The sequence below is a fragment of the Myxine glutinosa genome, chromosome 1 (assembly GCF_964187855.1).
Source record: "Myxine glutinosa chromosome 1, kmMyxGlut1.1, whole genome shotgun sequence".
Classification (NCBI taxonomy): Eukaryota; Metazoa; Chordata; class Myxini; order Myxiniformes; family Myxinidae; genus Myxine; species Myxine glutinosa.
In genome coordinates this window covers 370,946,163-370,959,276 of record NC_136261.1, presented here as the reverse complement: position 1 = coordinate 370,959,276, position 13,114 = coordinate 370,946,163, and the positions used below count along the sequence as shown (strand labels likewise).

The window sequence follows — 13,114 nt, the reverse complement described above, 5'->3', positions numbered from 1 at the left end:
ACAAAAACACACACACACACAAAAACACACACACACACAAAAACACACACACACACAAAAACACACACACACGCCTTACCTTCAAGCAATAAATGCAAAAATCAAGGATAATTTATCTTGCCCCGTCCCACTGGAAACAGGAAAAAGGAAACAAAGAAAAGATATTTATACCAGCCCTCACAGCTCCAAAATCTCGTTTGGTCTTTTCCTCTCTGAAGCAGGTTCTAATCAAGGATTTGACTGTACTTGGCTCCATTCAATGTTCCCTCTGTCCTTACAAGTCTCCCAGTCCCTGCCACTGAAAAGCATTCCCACAGCATGATGCTGCCACCACCGTGTTTCACAGTAGGGATGGTGTCAGATGGGTGATGAGCTGTGCTCTGTTTCCGCCAGAAATAGCACTTTGCATTCAGGCCGAAGAGTTCAATTGTCGTCTCATCAGACCACAGAATATGTTGCCTCACTCACAGAGTCTTTCACGTATCTTTTTGCAAATTCCAGGCATGCTGTCATGTGCCTTTTTCTCAGGAGTGGCTTTGTCTGGCTTCACAAATCCAGCCATAAAGCCTAGATTTGTGAAGTGCTGCAGACTCTTAACCTTCCAGCAGGTTCTCCCATCTCAGCCAAGGAACTCTCGTTCTGTCACAGTGGTCATTGGGTTATTGTTCACCTTTTGACCAAGGTGCTTCTTGCCCGGTTGCTCAGTTTGGTCGGACGGAACTTTCAACATTCTAGAAATTGCTTGATACCCTTCCTCAGATATACACCTCCTCACAATTCTATCTCAGAGTTATACAGACAGTTCCTTGGACTTTATGGTAGTTTCTTCTCTGACATGCACTGTCAACTGCAGGACCTTGTATCGAAAGGTGTGTTTCTTTCTAATATCATTTCCAATCAATTGAGCACCATTAGCTCTGTTTGAAACGTGCCATGTTTGTTTTTTAATTTAACATTTTTTTGTCAATGCACTAATTGTATTTTATAAACTTTTATCTTGTAAGCAATCTTTGATTGCAAATTATGAATATGTATGCATGTGCAATTCAGCCATTCTCTGCCAGACATGCTTTCGACAAACCATTTTGATTGATTGATTGAATTGGCCATAGTGGAATCCAATTAAGTTGAACATCCATCTTGAGGATGATCAAAGGAAATTGGATGCACCTCAGCTCAATTTGGAGTGTCATAGGAAAAGTATTGAATACCTGTTGACTCAAGACATTTCAGCTTTTCATTTTTAATTATTTTGTAAAAGGAAATTCTAAAAAAATTAATCCCACATTATGGGGGTATTACGTGTAGATCAGTGACCAAAAAAATCTACATTTTATCCATTTTAAATTCAGGCCATAACACAACAAAATGTGAAAATAGTCAAGGGGTGTGAATACTTTCTGAAGGTACTGTACGATATCCTTTAAGGTGCCCCAAACACCGCTAAGGTGCCCCAACAGATTATGTCCTTTTGAAAGTTGTGTATGAGAGGAAGACAATGATCTTTGTCATTTATATACTTTTCACTTTTCTATTAACCTTCCTGGTTCTCTCGCATCTCATTTTCCCCAAATAATTATTCTCCTTACAAAATAGCACATTTTTGTCACTCACTCCTTATATTCTTCAGAAAGTTCTCATGGAGTTCAATTAATGAGCCCAGATTCTTCTCCTCCTTGGAGAAGTCCAACACTGTGGGTTGTGCCATCTTCAGAGATTTAAAATGTGACACCGACTCGAGCCTTGGCATGAAAAAGAAAAAACTTCAGGAAGGTCAGGGGGTCATTGGAGGAGAAAAAGGTTTGTAAAATGATATTATAAAAGCCTCAAATATGGAAGATATCGATAAAAGTGTGGTTGAAATAGAATGATAGATGGAATTTATATTTGCGCCAATCTTTCGATGAGAATCTATAATTCAGCGAAGATATGAAAAGGAGAATGTTTAAAACAAATGGACTTGATAAACTTTTATTTTCTTCATGTTCTCTCATATAATATGGATTCAGGTTACATTATATAACAAGAATCATCAAATGAGAACGAGTTGCGACATTTTTGGGAATTACATATTTTTGGAAGAAGTAGACAATAAAATATATCTGGAGATGAATGAAAATGAATGATGGTTATGAAGAAGGAACAGAGATGAGGAAAAAACCATGATGATGTGTCAAACAATGTGATGGACACCATCACAGTCTTACCTTTTTATGACATCCTTATAACCCTGAAAAGGAAGAAAACAGTGAATTACCTCACGACTTCTTCGTTAATGAATGCCATCTTCATAAATGTAAATAATGCACACTGTTGAATTTGCAAATTTAAGCGTGAAATTAATTTTCATTTTACAGGCTGTATAATGTACCCACTTGAAGATAACAACACAACAAGTACAGATACATTCAAAGTACACCGCCCCCATTCCAAATAAATATATATCCTCCAGCGCTGCATTGCCGGGGCACCTCCGGCGCATGGCAATACCGCCGTGCAGCTCAGAGAGACTATATTGGGAGGGAGAGGTGTACAATAACTGATGGATTAATTGCGTAACTAAAATCAATAAAGGGTATTCATACAATATTATCTTAATCAATTGGCTAATAGCATAAGTAATCCACCAGTGCTTGATCCGAAGCTGTAAATTTTTAAAAAATCAATTCAATAAGTCATTCATTCAATAAGTCATGATTAATCATTAAATCAAAAATATCGTTTTTAGCCACATCACTTGGTCACTGTCGTGTCAAAATATCAGCTTGCTAGCTCAAAAGGTGCAAAGATGAGAAAGCAAATATATAAATGATTAATAATGAAAATAAATAAATAATAATCATAAAATAATTAAATAATTAATCAATTGGCTAATATAATACCTAAACCACCACCGTTTTATCCGAATGTATAACTTTTTAAAAACTTAAGTAATCAAGTCATTAATCGGACAAATTCAATAATTAATCGATGAATTGCTTAATAAATCAAAAATATCCTTTGTAGCCCATCACTTGGTCACTGTCGTGTCCAAATTTCAGCTTCCTAGCTCAAAGGACCTCAGAGATATCGCTCGGACAACCAAGAAAACAAGAAAGCAAGAAAGCAAGAAACCGGAGTGAAAACCGATGTCTCCCTTAAAGTGTGCGCCATTGCCGGGCACCGAAGGGGGCTCAGCAATGATGTCATGCAGCGCCAGGAGATGGCATAGGAAAGGAGTGGTGTACAACACAGAAATATCTAATTAACCTTTGCTCGTGAAGTGAAAAGTGGGGTTAAGCATTCAGGTGCGTACGTGTGCCATATGTGTGCCATGTCTGCATTAAAAAATTCATTTTCTTGGCAACTGTTGGTCCGATTGACGTAAAATTTTACCGTCGGAGCGCCTCTGCCAATTGATTTTTTTGCTGTTAATTATGACGTCATAGGTCACGTGGCATGGACGCCACCTTGGAAAAAATTTGCACCTCCACATCTCCGAAACTACTCAATGGAAAAAATTGAAGTATGGCTCATTGTCAAGTACTCCCCATGGGGAATAATATATGTTAATGATGTCATCGGTGCCTTCATTATGTCGCCTTCATCCATGAAGGGCGACGACCAAAGGAAGACTACCTCGCACTGACGTGGCAGAACAGGCGTCATCGTAATTCAACTTTCAGGCATCAGGAACAGGCGTCATCGAATATTTGTTGTGGTTACTCTTTCAATCACTAAAAGAAAACTTAACCCACACCTTCATGAACATGTAAATCTTCCCCACCCCCAATCAATAAATCTTCCCTCAACACTTACCTTTCAAAATCTTATTAATGCTTCTTTCTTGGTCTTCCCTCACACCAGCAGCCCTATATAAGCATTATACGTGTAACTTACTGTTCTTGCAATCTCAAATAGCGTGACAACTGTCAGTAATCACTGCTGTGGTAAATGTGGAACTATAATCCCGAAACAAGAGTGATAAATGAACCTTCCAGGGTCTGTGTCAAGGACAACATCTCCACATCTGATGGTATATTCATGTTGTGTTATTATGCTTCCTAAAGTACAATGTGCCATTAATTCACTCTCCGAGCAATACCCCAAGTCCTAGCATTCAATCGGTTCTCATGTCCTACAGGTTTATGATTAGTCCATTTTTTTCTCTTCTAAAAAAATTAAATTCAATAAATATTGACAATTAAACATGACCACTTTTGTAAAAGGTGAAGAAGAATGCCTACCTGTAAAAATGAAATAGTCTCAAGATCCTGGAGTGCTGCTTTCAATGTGGAATTTGTTTCATGGAGAGAGTTCAACTGCTCCTTCACCTTGTCCATTTGCTTCTGAAGGAGAAAAAGCTTCTCATTTTGTCTTTTGATCACGCTACTCTTCATCAGATCCACAGATTTATCCACATATTGGTACAACGCCAATCGCTTTTTCTCCATCCTGTCCACAGTCCCTTTGCCTGAATCCTGGAATAAATCAATCATTGTGCGATTGGAGTTAAAAGTCAAGAATAAACCATCAGAAAAAAGGTTAAAACTAAAGAGAACTAAGAATTACGACTGAAGAAGGATTAGGACATATTGCACGAGTGCATTTAGAAGGACATAATGTTTTGGACAGGACACTTATCTACAACACTTATTGGGGTGAGTTGATGGGTTGATGGAAAATTTCAACATTTACCCAACCGAGATGAGGGAGATTTTAACTAGTTCGCATTTAAATGGACAGAATTAGGCAGAAAAGGTATAAATCTTTAAAAGTGAAAGAAATAAAATAAAATTTCAGATTTCCTGATCACAAAAAAACACCAACACTTGTTCAGATATGGACAGAGTTTGTTTCCAGGGAATTGCACAGAGGTGGGCAGTAATATTACAGGATACCTGCCCACCTCAACTCTTTTCTCTGGCTTGTGAAATAATCTTCATGAAAAAGTTCAATCCCGGTCTACCCTCCACGGCTCGATGTTGGCATCCCACTACCCTCTCCCGTCATCCTGAACCATCCAAACCTGCAATATTTTACCACTTTCACTATTTCACCACTTTTCACCACCACTCCCCACTTCCCCAAGCCAATCGTCTTGCAGGTTAATGCGTTCTTCACATCTTGTTATTTTTTCTTTTTTGCCCATTAATTAATTCCCTAACCTTTTCATGTTCCACCTTTTGCCCCACTGCCCCACCGTCAATACATTTCCTTTTTTCACTCTGTATCTTGCTCTTCCATGAGCTGACTCTTGTATCCAAAAAAGCATTTTAACAATAACTTGAAACCATTTTAAGGAGACAACTTTCAAAAAAAAAGTCTGTTCAGTTAGATTTAGAAGTAAATCTCACATTAATGGTCATGGATTGACATTGTTTTGGGTCAGGTGGTTGGTGGCTAGTGTGTGTAGATGGCCAGAGGTGGCCTGAGATGGCTGAGATGCAAGTAAGATTGTGTAGTTTGAGCTGTGGTGATGTCACCCATTGGAGAAACAAATATTTTTTCCAGATGCTAATTCTCTTTCCTTCAATCACGTCCATTCCTTGGTACTTCATACCTGTGTTTGTTCAACCTCCCGCTTCAGCTGATGGAGTTGGGATTCAAGGTGCTGCTTTGACTTTGATAGTTCAGGACACTTTGCATTCAAAACGCCCTGCACAGAATAAATAAGTCCAGGTAAAGGGAATTGTTCATCTGTATGTGGAAACGATGAGGCACAAACTGCACAAAATGATTTTAAAATGTATTTGCAAAAAAGTGGAGACAAGACATTTGTCAATTCCAAATTAAATATGAACTCTTCTTTATTTATACAACTGTATGAGAAGAGAGCTCATCAACATTATTATCATGGTGAATAATTGATAGTTAAAGGAAGCAGAGGTGGACTATAAAGGGGCGCCCCACATCTGGCAAATAAAATACATTTACTTCTTCATGCAGCTGTATGAATGAAATTGGCGCCATTTATATGAACTTTTCAGGAGCATTACTTGGTTCCTCCTCAGAACATAAGGGTAGACCAGCATGCACATGAGATTTTTTGAATGTCCCTTCTTTTCTATACTTTGGCATTTTCTACAAGCTAGAAAATGTCACATCTTTTCTATACTTTGCCACGTGGCACATGCCATATCAAGAGGCCTTTTCCATACCCCTGGCATTTTTCCCAAGAATTACCACCAGAGTCAAAAAATTGATATGTCCAACATTTTGTGGATCGCCCCCATGAGCCAAGCAAAAATAGGACAACGGGTTCTGAAGCTCACCTGGATCAGGAGCAACAGTCACTCAAACCCCCCACAGACCACGATATTTTTTAATGCGGTGAACAAACTTTTGTACATCATGAGTGATGATGGTTGTGATCAAATTTCATTGAAATTGTGTGTGTCGTTTCAGAGAAGAGAGCGAATTCGTATTTGGGGGGTTGGGGGGCGGTCAACCCTCACAACCCTCACAACCCCCTCCCCTGTAAACCCCCTTCATGTGCTCAGATTTTTATTCAGTCAATACACCTTCATTAGGCATCAGATATGAAGTTTGTGGCCAAGTTTCATCAACATCGTATGTGTAGTTTCAGAAAAGAGAGCAAATACCAATTTTGGGTGGGGCCCCACAGACCACCTTAGACCTTGAGTTTTTTATGCCATGAACAAACATTGGTACATCACGGGTGATGAAGGTTGTGGGCACTGGGCATGTTTCATCAAAACCGTGTGTGTAGTTTCGGTAAGCGTGCTTCCATTTCGAGCAAAATCACGTCAACAATTATCGATATAGATGGAAAGTCTTTTGTCTTTTCAAAGAACCTCACGACGGATCATCATTTTGGATTCTGTGTCATTCAACTTTGCAAATGATTTTGCTTCGCCATTAGAAATGGTAAGAAGGTTTGAATCTGAAACAAATCGTCAAGATACATGTTGATATAACATGGCTTGGACATATTTTAGATAAATCAATACAAAGTAGCATCCTGGTCTACTTGTCAAGCTCACTAACTGCTGCATACAAGAAAGCCATCATACCTGGCTTCTGGACTTCCAGCACTTGCACAAATGACTCCACATTATATAGTACAGTACTGTATCCTGCGGACAGGCAGATACAGCAGCTGCATCACTGTCTCACGATCTGGAATTGTTGGACAAACAAAATGGATCACACCTTGCATACCTGGCAAATCTCTCAGTCTCACACCAGAAGGACCATTACATAAACCCCCATATTTCCATGTTCAACCACTGAGTGTCCAAGAGATTCAGTGTCTAACTTCTGACATCTCTTCGGTTGAACATGTTACAAAGTTGGTTTGCAAAAGCAACCACAGATCGGGCATCCTCCATCGTGTAAAATCATTCCTTGATGGATGTGAGCAGTGAGTCTGGATTTTGCGAGTTTCACAAGAAGTGAGTTCGTGGCAGAACCCTGTGGGGGGTTGAAGGGTGAGGAGACAGAACATTGAAAGGGGAGAGGGTGAAATGCCAACAAGGACACAGGAGAACATAGAGAGCCAACCAAGCTGTCAGAGATGCAGGAGTAACAGGCCCAGGGATGCCGCATTGCTGAAGGAGATTGCACTGCTTTTGTTTATTTAACATGTTTATCCAATTAACATGTTTATCCGTGGATTCAAGTTGAAAAGGTGTGAAATAGGGACATGAGCCCAGAAGGAAAGCAATACTCCATTGGGCTGCAGCTGCAAGCCTCGTGGGTTGTTAAAAATTATAATTTGTCTTTGCATGATGGAGAATTCCCAATGAGGCAATGGCTTTCCAAGCCAACTCAGATATTTAGTTGGTCCAGGAGGGATTGTGGCTAATGGAGATGTTAACACGTTTGAAGACCTGAATTGCAAGTGTTGCTGAAATGGAATGGATGAATGTTTTTCCAGTTGGTCGTTTTAAAGAGACAAAGTGAGACGCCAGGGTTTACAATTCCAAGTGCTGCTCGAGCTTCTGCTTTTTTCACACATGTTCAGAGAGGGAAGAAGCTGATGCCTGCCTGTCTGGAGGATGAGTGGTGCTGCAGAAAAGGGTGGAGTTATAAGCAAAATTTTAACCTGAGACTGGTTTGGGGCCACAGATTTTCAAATAGGAGAGGATCCCATTGAGACTCAGGCATGACTATGAAAGTGGAGGAGAGGTAGACACAATACCAGATTTGGATAAATGCTTGAGCCATGTCCAGGAGATACAGAATTGATCTCTTTTCTAAAATTCAGAGCCTCAATCCATTGTTGGAAGAGCAGCAGATGGAGGTCCAGGGAGGTTGAATGGGGTTAGAAACCAAACTGATGGTTTGAGATCAGGCCATGAGAGAAAAGGAAGGTTTTGATTTCAACTGCAATGTTGGATTATTAAGGCCCTTTCTGTCAATGTAAAAACCTGTTAGTTGGGGAGCTCCCAATAGAGTTCGTGACCATTTTCCCGTGATCAAGGTTTGAAGGTTGATTTTGAAAGATAAAAATATATATAAAAAAATAAGCTTGGGTATCTTTTTTTAAAATGCGGGCTAACTCGGCCAGAGGACAAAATCCAAGATGTCCGCCAAAACCACGAAATCGGGCATATTTCCGCCTACGTGAATGCTACATATACATATTGGGTGTCCATATGTGGGTTTTTCTGGGCCCAGATCTTGCATCTTACATCAGTCAAGTGATATTGTGACTTAAAATGATATTAAATGATTAATGTTGACCAAAATCCAAGATGGCCGCTGCAAAAAACCATGTATTGTATATGTTCATAATTGTGCATACCATAGATTCATCGCTGGCGTCTAAATACAGTTTTACATGACTAGTGTTTTCATTTATAACCTTACTGTTACTATGAATGACTTTTTGAGCAGGTAACGAACCAAGATGGCTGCCTCTCGCCCGTTAGATAAGCAGTTATGGCTACTGTACATTGTATGTATTGCAACGTCTTTTATTTGACACAATGTTCAAGGTTTTCATTTGCAATCAGTAAGAAAGAATTTATCTTTCTCTATTTTGTTTTATTATATTTACAGTGACATGACATTACATTTACAAGCAGTGATACACATTGCACAAGTAGCATATACGGTAGGGTTGAAAATGACAATAGTTGTTATAACAGTTTGTTTGTGTTGGATAGATTGAAATTGTTATTCACTGTCCGAATCGTCCGTCTCGGACCCAGACTCGACTGGATCATCCATAGTTGGGCTGCTTTCCAAAGCCTGAGTTAGTTTTTCTGGGAGTGCTGGGTGAATGTACCTCAATGGAAGACACATGCCTTCCTCGAGATGCCAGCCATGAGATAAATGAGACGGTGGCGCATCAGGTTTTTCGTAGTTGAGCAACACGTAGGTTTGATAGTTCACTCTCTTGACTTTCAAATCGTGGGATTCTTTGTCTGGTGGAAGCCGCAGTATTGATTTCCTTTTCATTTGTCGCCACTTCCTGGCCCGAGCATCACACAGAGTGGTACTTTGTTTGTCCTTGTATATGTACCGTATGGTGTACAGCGTCATATGATCAAGCACCTGCTGAGGGACCGGTAGGTGTTTCCCTACTTCACTGAGGAACGCTCTAGCTTCAGGTGAAGTGGATGATATGTCGAAGATGGTTTTCTTCCCATGTCCAAAGAATGCTGCTGTTGTGTCTGAGCCGCTGTGGACGTGAAGAGGAACTATGATATCTGCTATTTCCTTCGGGCAGAAAGCTGTACAATCTATGAACTGCTTTTTGTACTTCATTGCGAGCACCCCTTCAGTTCTATGAGCAACATACGATGCCAATACAAGCACGTCCGTATCTTCTGCGTCGATGATAACAGGTGTTTCTATTCCAGCTTTACGTATTTGTGAGTAGATGAAGAACATGCATGTGTCTGCTTCTAACTGTTCACACTGGAAGTCTGTAACAGGCAAACCTGTTGATAGATTGACACATGTGGGCCCAACGCAGTAGACAAATTCAGTGTTAGAATAGTTTCGGTACAACACGCTGAACTCGTTTCTGAGAAAGATCTGTAGGTGCTGCTTGTTTGTTGCATTGTGGAAGAAGTCTTGAAATCCTTTGGCAGATGGGAATTTGTCCGACTGCTTGAAAAATACATTCTTGGAGCCATCTGAAAATCCAGAAGTGCTTTTTCGAAGCTTGCGTTCGCTATCCTTGACGGTCAGGGAAACATCATATCTGTCATTGACAAACACAACTTGTGATGCATATTGTTACGCAACTGTGATTAACACCACAGTTACGGATGGCCGATTTGCGAGACTTTAACTCCCGAGGCGAAACTCAATGGCGGATTCAAACTCAACACAACCGCGCGGAATGGCGGGACACAGCGAAGGCTCCGCAACCTTACCTATTAAAATCAAACACCCAGGAAAACTGCGTTCAGATATATACAGAAAATAATATAAGGATTTATTATTGAAAAGTAAATACAGTGAAAAAGCCCGCCGGTAAATCTAATAACTCTAAATCGGGACGTCCCCACACGACTGACAGCAAACACGATACGAGGGATATTATGTTTACGAAAATAATACGTCACGTCGTTCAAATGTACGCGGATGCGGCTTATCTGTCTTTCGTCGTCTTGGTGGCGGCCGTCCAACACCGCTCCTTTCGGCCCGATCGCACACCACCAGGTCCTTCGCTCCAAGTTCCACGAGGCCGCGCTCCAAGCACCACGCGTCCGACGCGTGGCCAGCAGCTCCACACGAGGACGATCTCCACAAGGTCCGTGCACCAATGGTTCAACGTAGGGCTCGACTTGCAACGAACTGCTGCGAACTGCCGCGTGCTCTGTGTGCTTGGTGTGCTCGGTGTGCGAACGAACTCTCCACCAACTGCCTTCGGGGAGCTTTTCCACCAACTGCCTTCGGGGAGCTTTTCCACCAACTGCCGCTTTTGATCGCTCATCGACGTGTCCCCGTGTGTGTCCAACTGTGTCTCCGTGAAATGGCGTCCGACCGTCGCATATATTGGTGGCCGATGACGTCACATTGGTGCACTCCTCAACCAATCATAGCCTCCCAACTCGCCCAGGTCACGCCCTCTGCGGCATGCTACTCCTGACATCTCCCGTCCGTGACCCCGCGGTCCTGGTGTAACACGTGCCAGGCGAGGTTGGTAGGCCTTTGAGGTGCGAACGGCGGCGGCCAACCGTGGCGGTGTTTTTGGCCTGGTTTCCTGTCTATTTATTACGAAGTCAATGTCAGGGAAAGGGAATTATTTAATGTTGCGCTAAGGACCTAACTAATGTTTATGTGGTTTGCAGTGCCATAATGGACAAAGGTTTGACTACCAGGTGAGACTCACAGGGGCGTTACCTTTAATCCCTCTCTATTTAACACTCAGACCTCCAGGTAGATCCACAATCATACATCTTACCCCGACAAACGCCTAAACATCAATAACTTATTACATGTAGAGTCCCTGTCACGACAGCCGAATACCTACCTATTCAGATCTACCTAGCTCTAGATATTGCTCTACCAAATTCATAACAATATTTATGTCTGCTCATAATGACGGCGAACACCTTCGATGCGTAGTCTCCCCAGGTGTGGGAAATTCCATCAGCCTTTTCCCTGTCTTCTACCGATGGCGTAGACAAACGCCATATAAATCCCATGTCCAGGATCGCCGTGTACTTGTCTGGTGTTGGTTCCAACGCATGTAGCTTGAATTTTTCTACCAACTTAGATTTTTGCACTTTTTTCATGGTGCCGTTGATATTGAATATTGGCAGACATTCATCTGTGACTCGGTACGACATTATCTCTGACAAGGTGAAATTTTCGGTGTCATTTTCAGCAAGTGAGACAACTGCTGCCATCACTCTGTTCTCCATTGCGTCTGACTTCATGATGCGCTCGCCAGTCTTGACTGAAGGTGGGTTGCTGAAGTTCCGTCTCAAATTCCTGTGAATGGTTGCATGGAAAGGTTTGTTGCTGCTGAACATTCTGTCTTCACAGAATGCCTTCAAGCATTTCTCGCCATCGGTGTGGACCGATTCAAAATCTTGAATGAGGTCATCAGAAGCTACCATTCCAGACTGTAGTGACTTCAAGACCTTGTTTTCTTCATTGAAAGGGTCACAGCCGAATTCAGTGATGCAGTTGTTAATATCTTGTACAGCTTGTTCGTCTTCCTTCATGTGAGTGGGAGCATTTTCACTGTGATGTCGTTTTGATTCTGATGTGCTGGCAAGATCATGCAGTGAGGATCGGACTCTATTAACATTGTTAGCATTTCGGGAATGTGACAGCAGCATCTTTTCGTTCTTCAAAATTTTGAGCCAGCCAGCTTTCATCTTTGAACCCTTGTTCATTGTCATCTCGATCCAGAGATCCAATGGCAAACATGAGTAAGGCTTTCCCGACATGGATTGAGCAAATAAGCCATCTCGCATGTATTGTGCTACATCCTCTGGGAGGGATTCCATTTCCAGCCAATACTCAACCAACCACAGTCCATATTTATCGTTGTCATAAATCTGGATCCATGGTAGCATTGAACGTAATGTCGACTTGAATTGTTCCCAGTTCTGGATTCTCAACGCATGCAGATTCATCATCAATATTTCAGTCATCTCCATAAATGTGATCCAGTACTTTGCCATTGAACCACCGGACTCCTCAATTCTATTGAACTCATCTGCCACCAATGAAATAACCTCTTGGTTGGCTTCCAGAAGTGCATAACATTCCTGCCGTTCTTCTGCTGTTGAGGAAGGATTCCGCAGGACAGTCAAGTGAGCTTCAAGTTCATCTGAGATGCTTCCCCCATTCTGTAGTGACTGTTGTATGATTCTTCTCAGCAGAGTTTCATACATCAATCGGAGACATCGTATGCTCCTCTTGTAGTGTTTGCCCCGTAATGCCTGGTCCACAGACCCTTCTGCAATAACATCTGCCGCAACGAGGATGTCAGACAAGCCAGACCCGTGAAAACGCTTATTCATGGCAGAAATGTAAGACATGTGAATATGAAATGGACCCATAGAAGGCAACACGACACTGAATTTATCAGGGTGTTCGTATCTCATTTGCACTATCAAGGCATACACTGGTTGATCTCCTACCAACTGGATGAAGGGCATGTTCTTTTTGCCTGCTGCATCAACCATCC

At 41.6% G+C, this 13,114-nt stretch overlaps 1 protein-coding gene across 4 annotated transcripts in view; it reads right to left on the bottom strand.

The window, feature by feature from the left end:
• The window catches only part of LOC144889530 (nuclear factor 7, brain-like), a 31,161-nt gene that overhangs the window by 9,917 nt on the left and 8,130 nt on the right, over nt 1-13,114 (bottom strand). For 3 of the 4 annotated variants that reach the window (XM_078770145.1, XM_078770143.1, XM_078770146.1), the window contains 4 exons: nt 5,543-5,638; nt 4,227-4,460; nt 2,208-2,230; nt 1,615-1,742 (listed from right to left, as the gene is read on the bottom strand). In XM_078770145.1, the coding sequence (XP_078626271.1) occupies nt 1,615-1,742; nt 2,208-2,230; nt 4,227-4,460; nt 5,543-5,638 (481 nt within the window). Of the gene's footprint in view, nt 1-1,614; nt 1,764-2,207; nt 2,231-4,226; nt 4,461-5,542; nt 5,639-13,114 lie in introns of all 4 variants that reach the window. The other variant, XM_078770144.1, reaches the window with a different exon arrangement.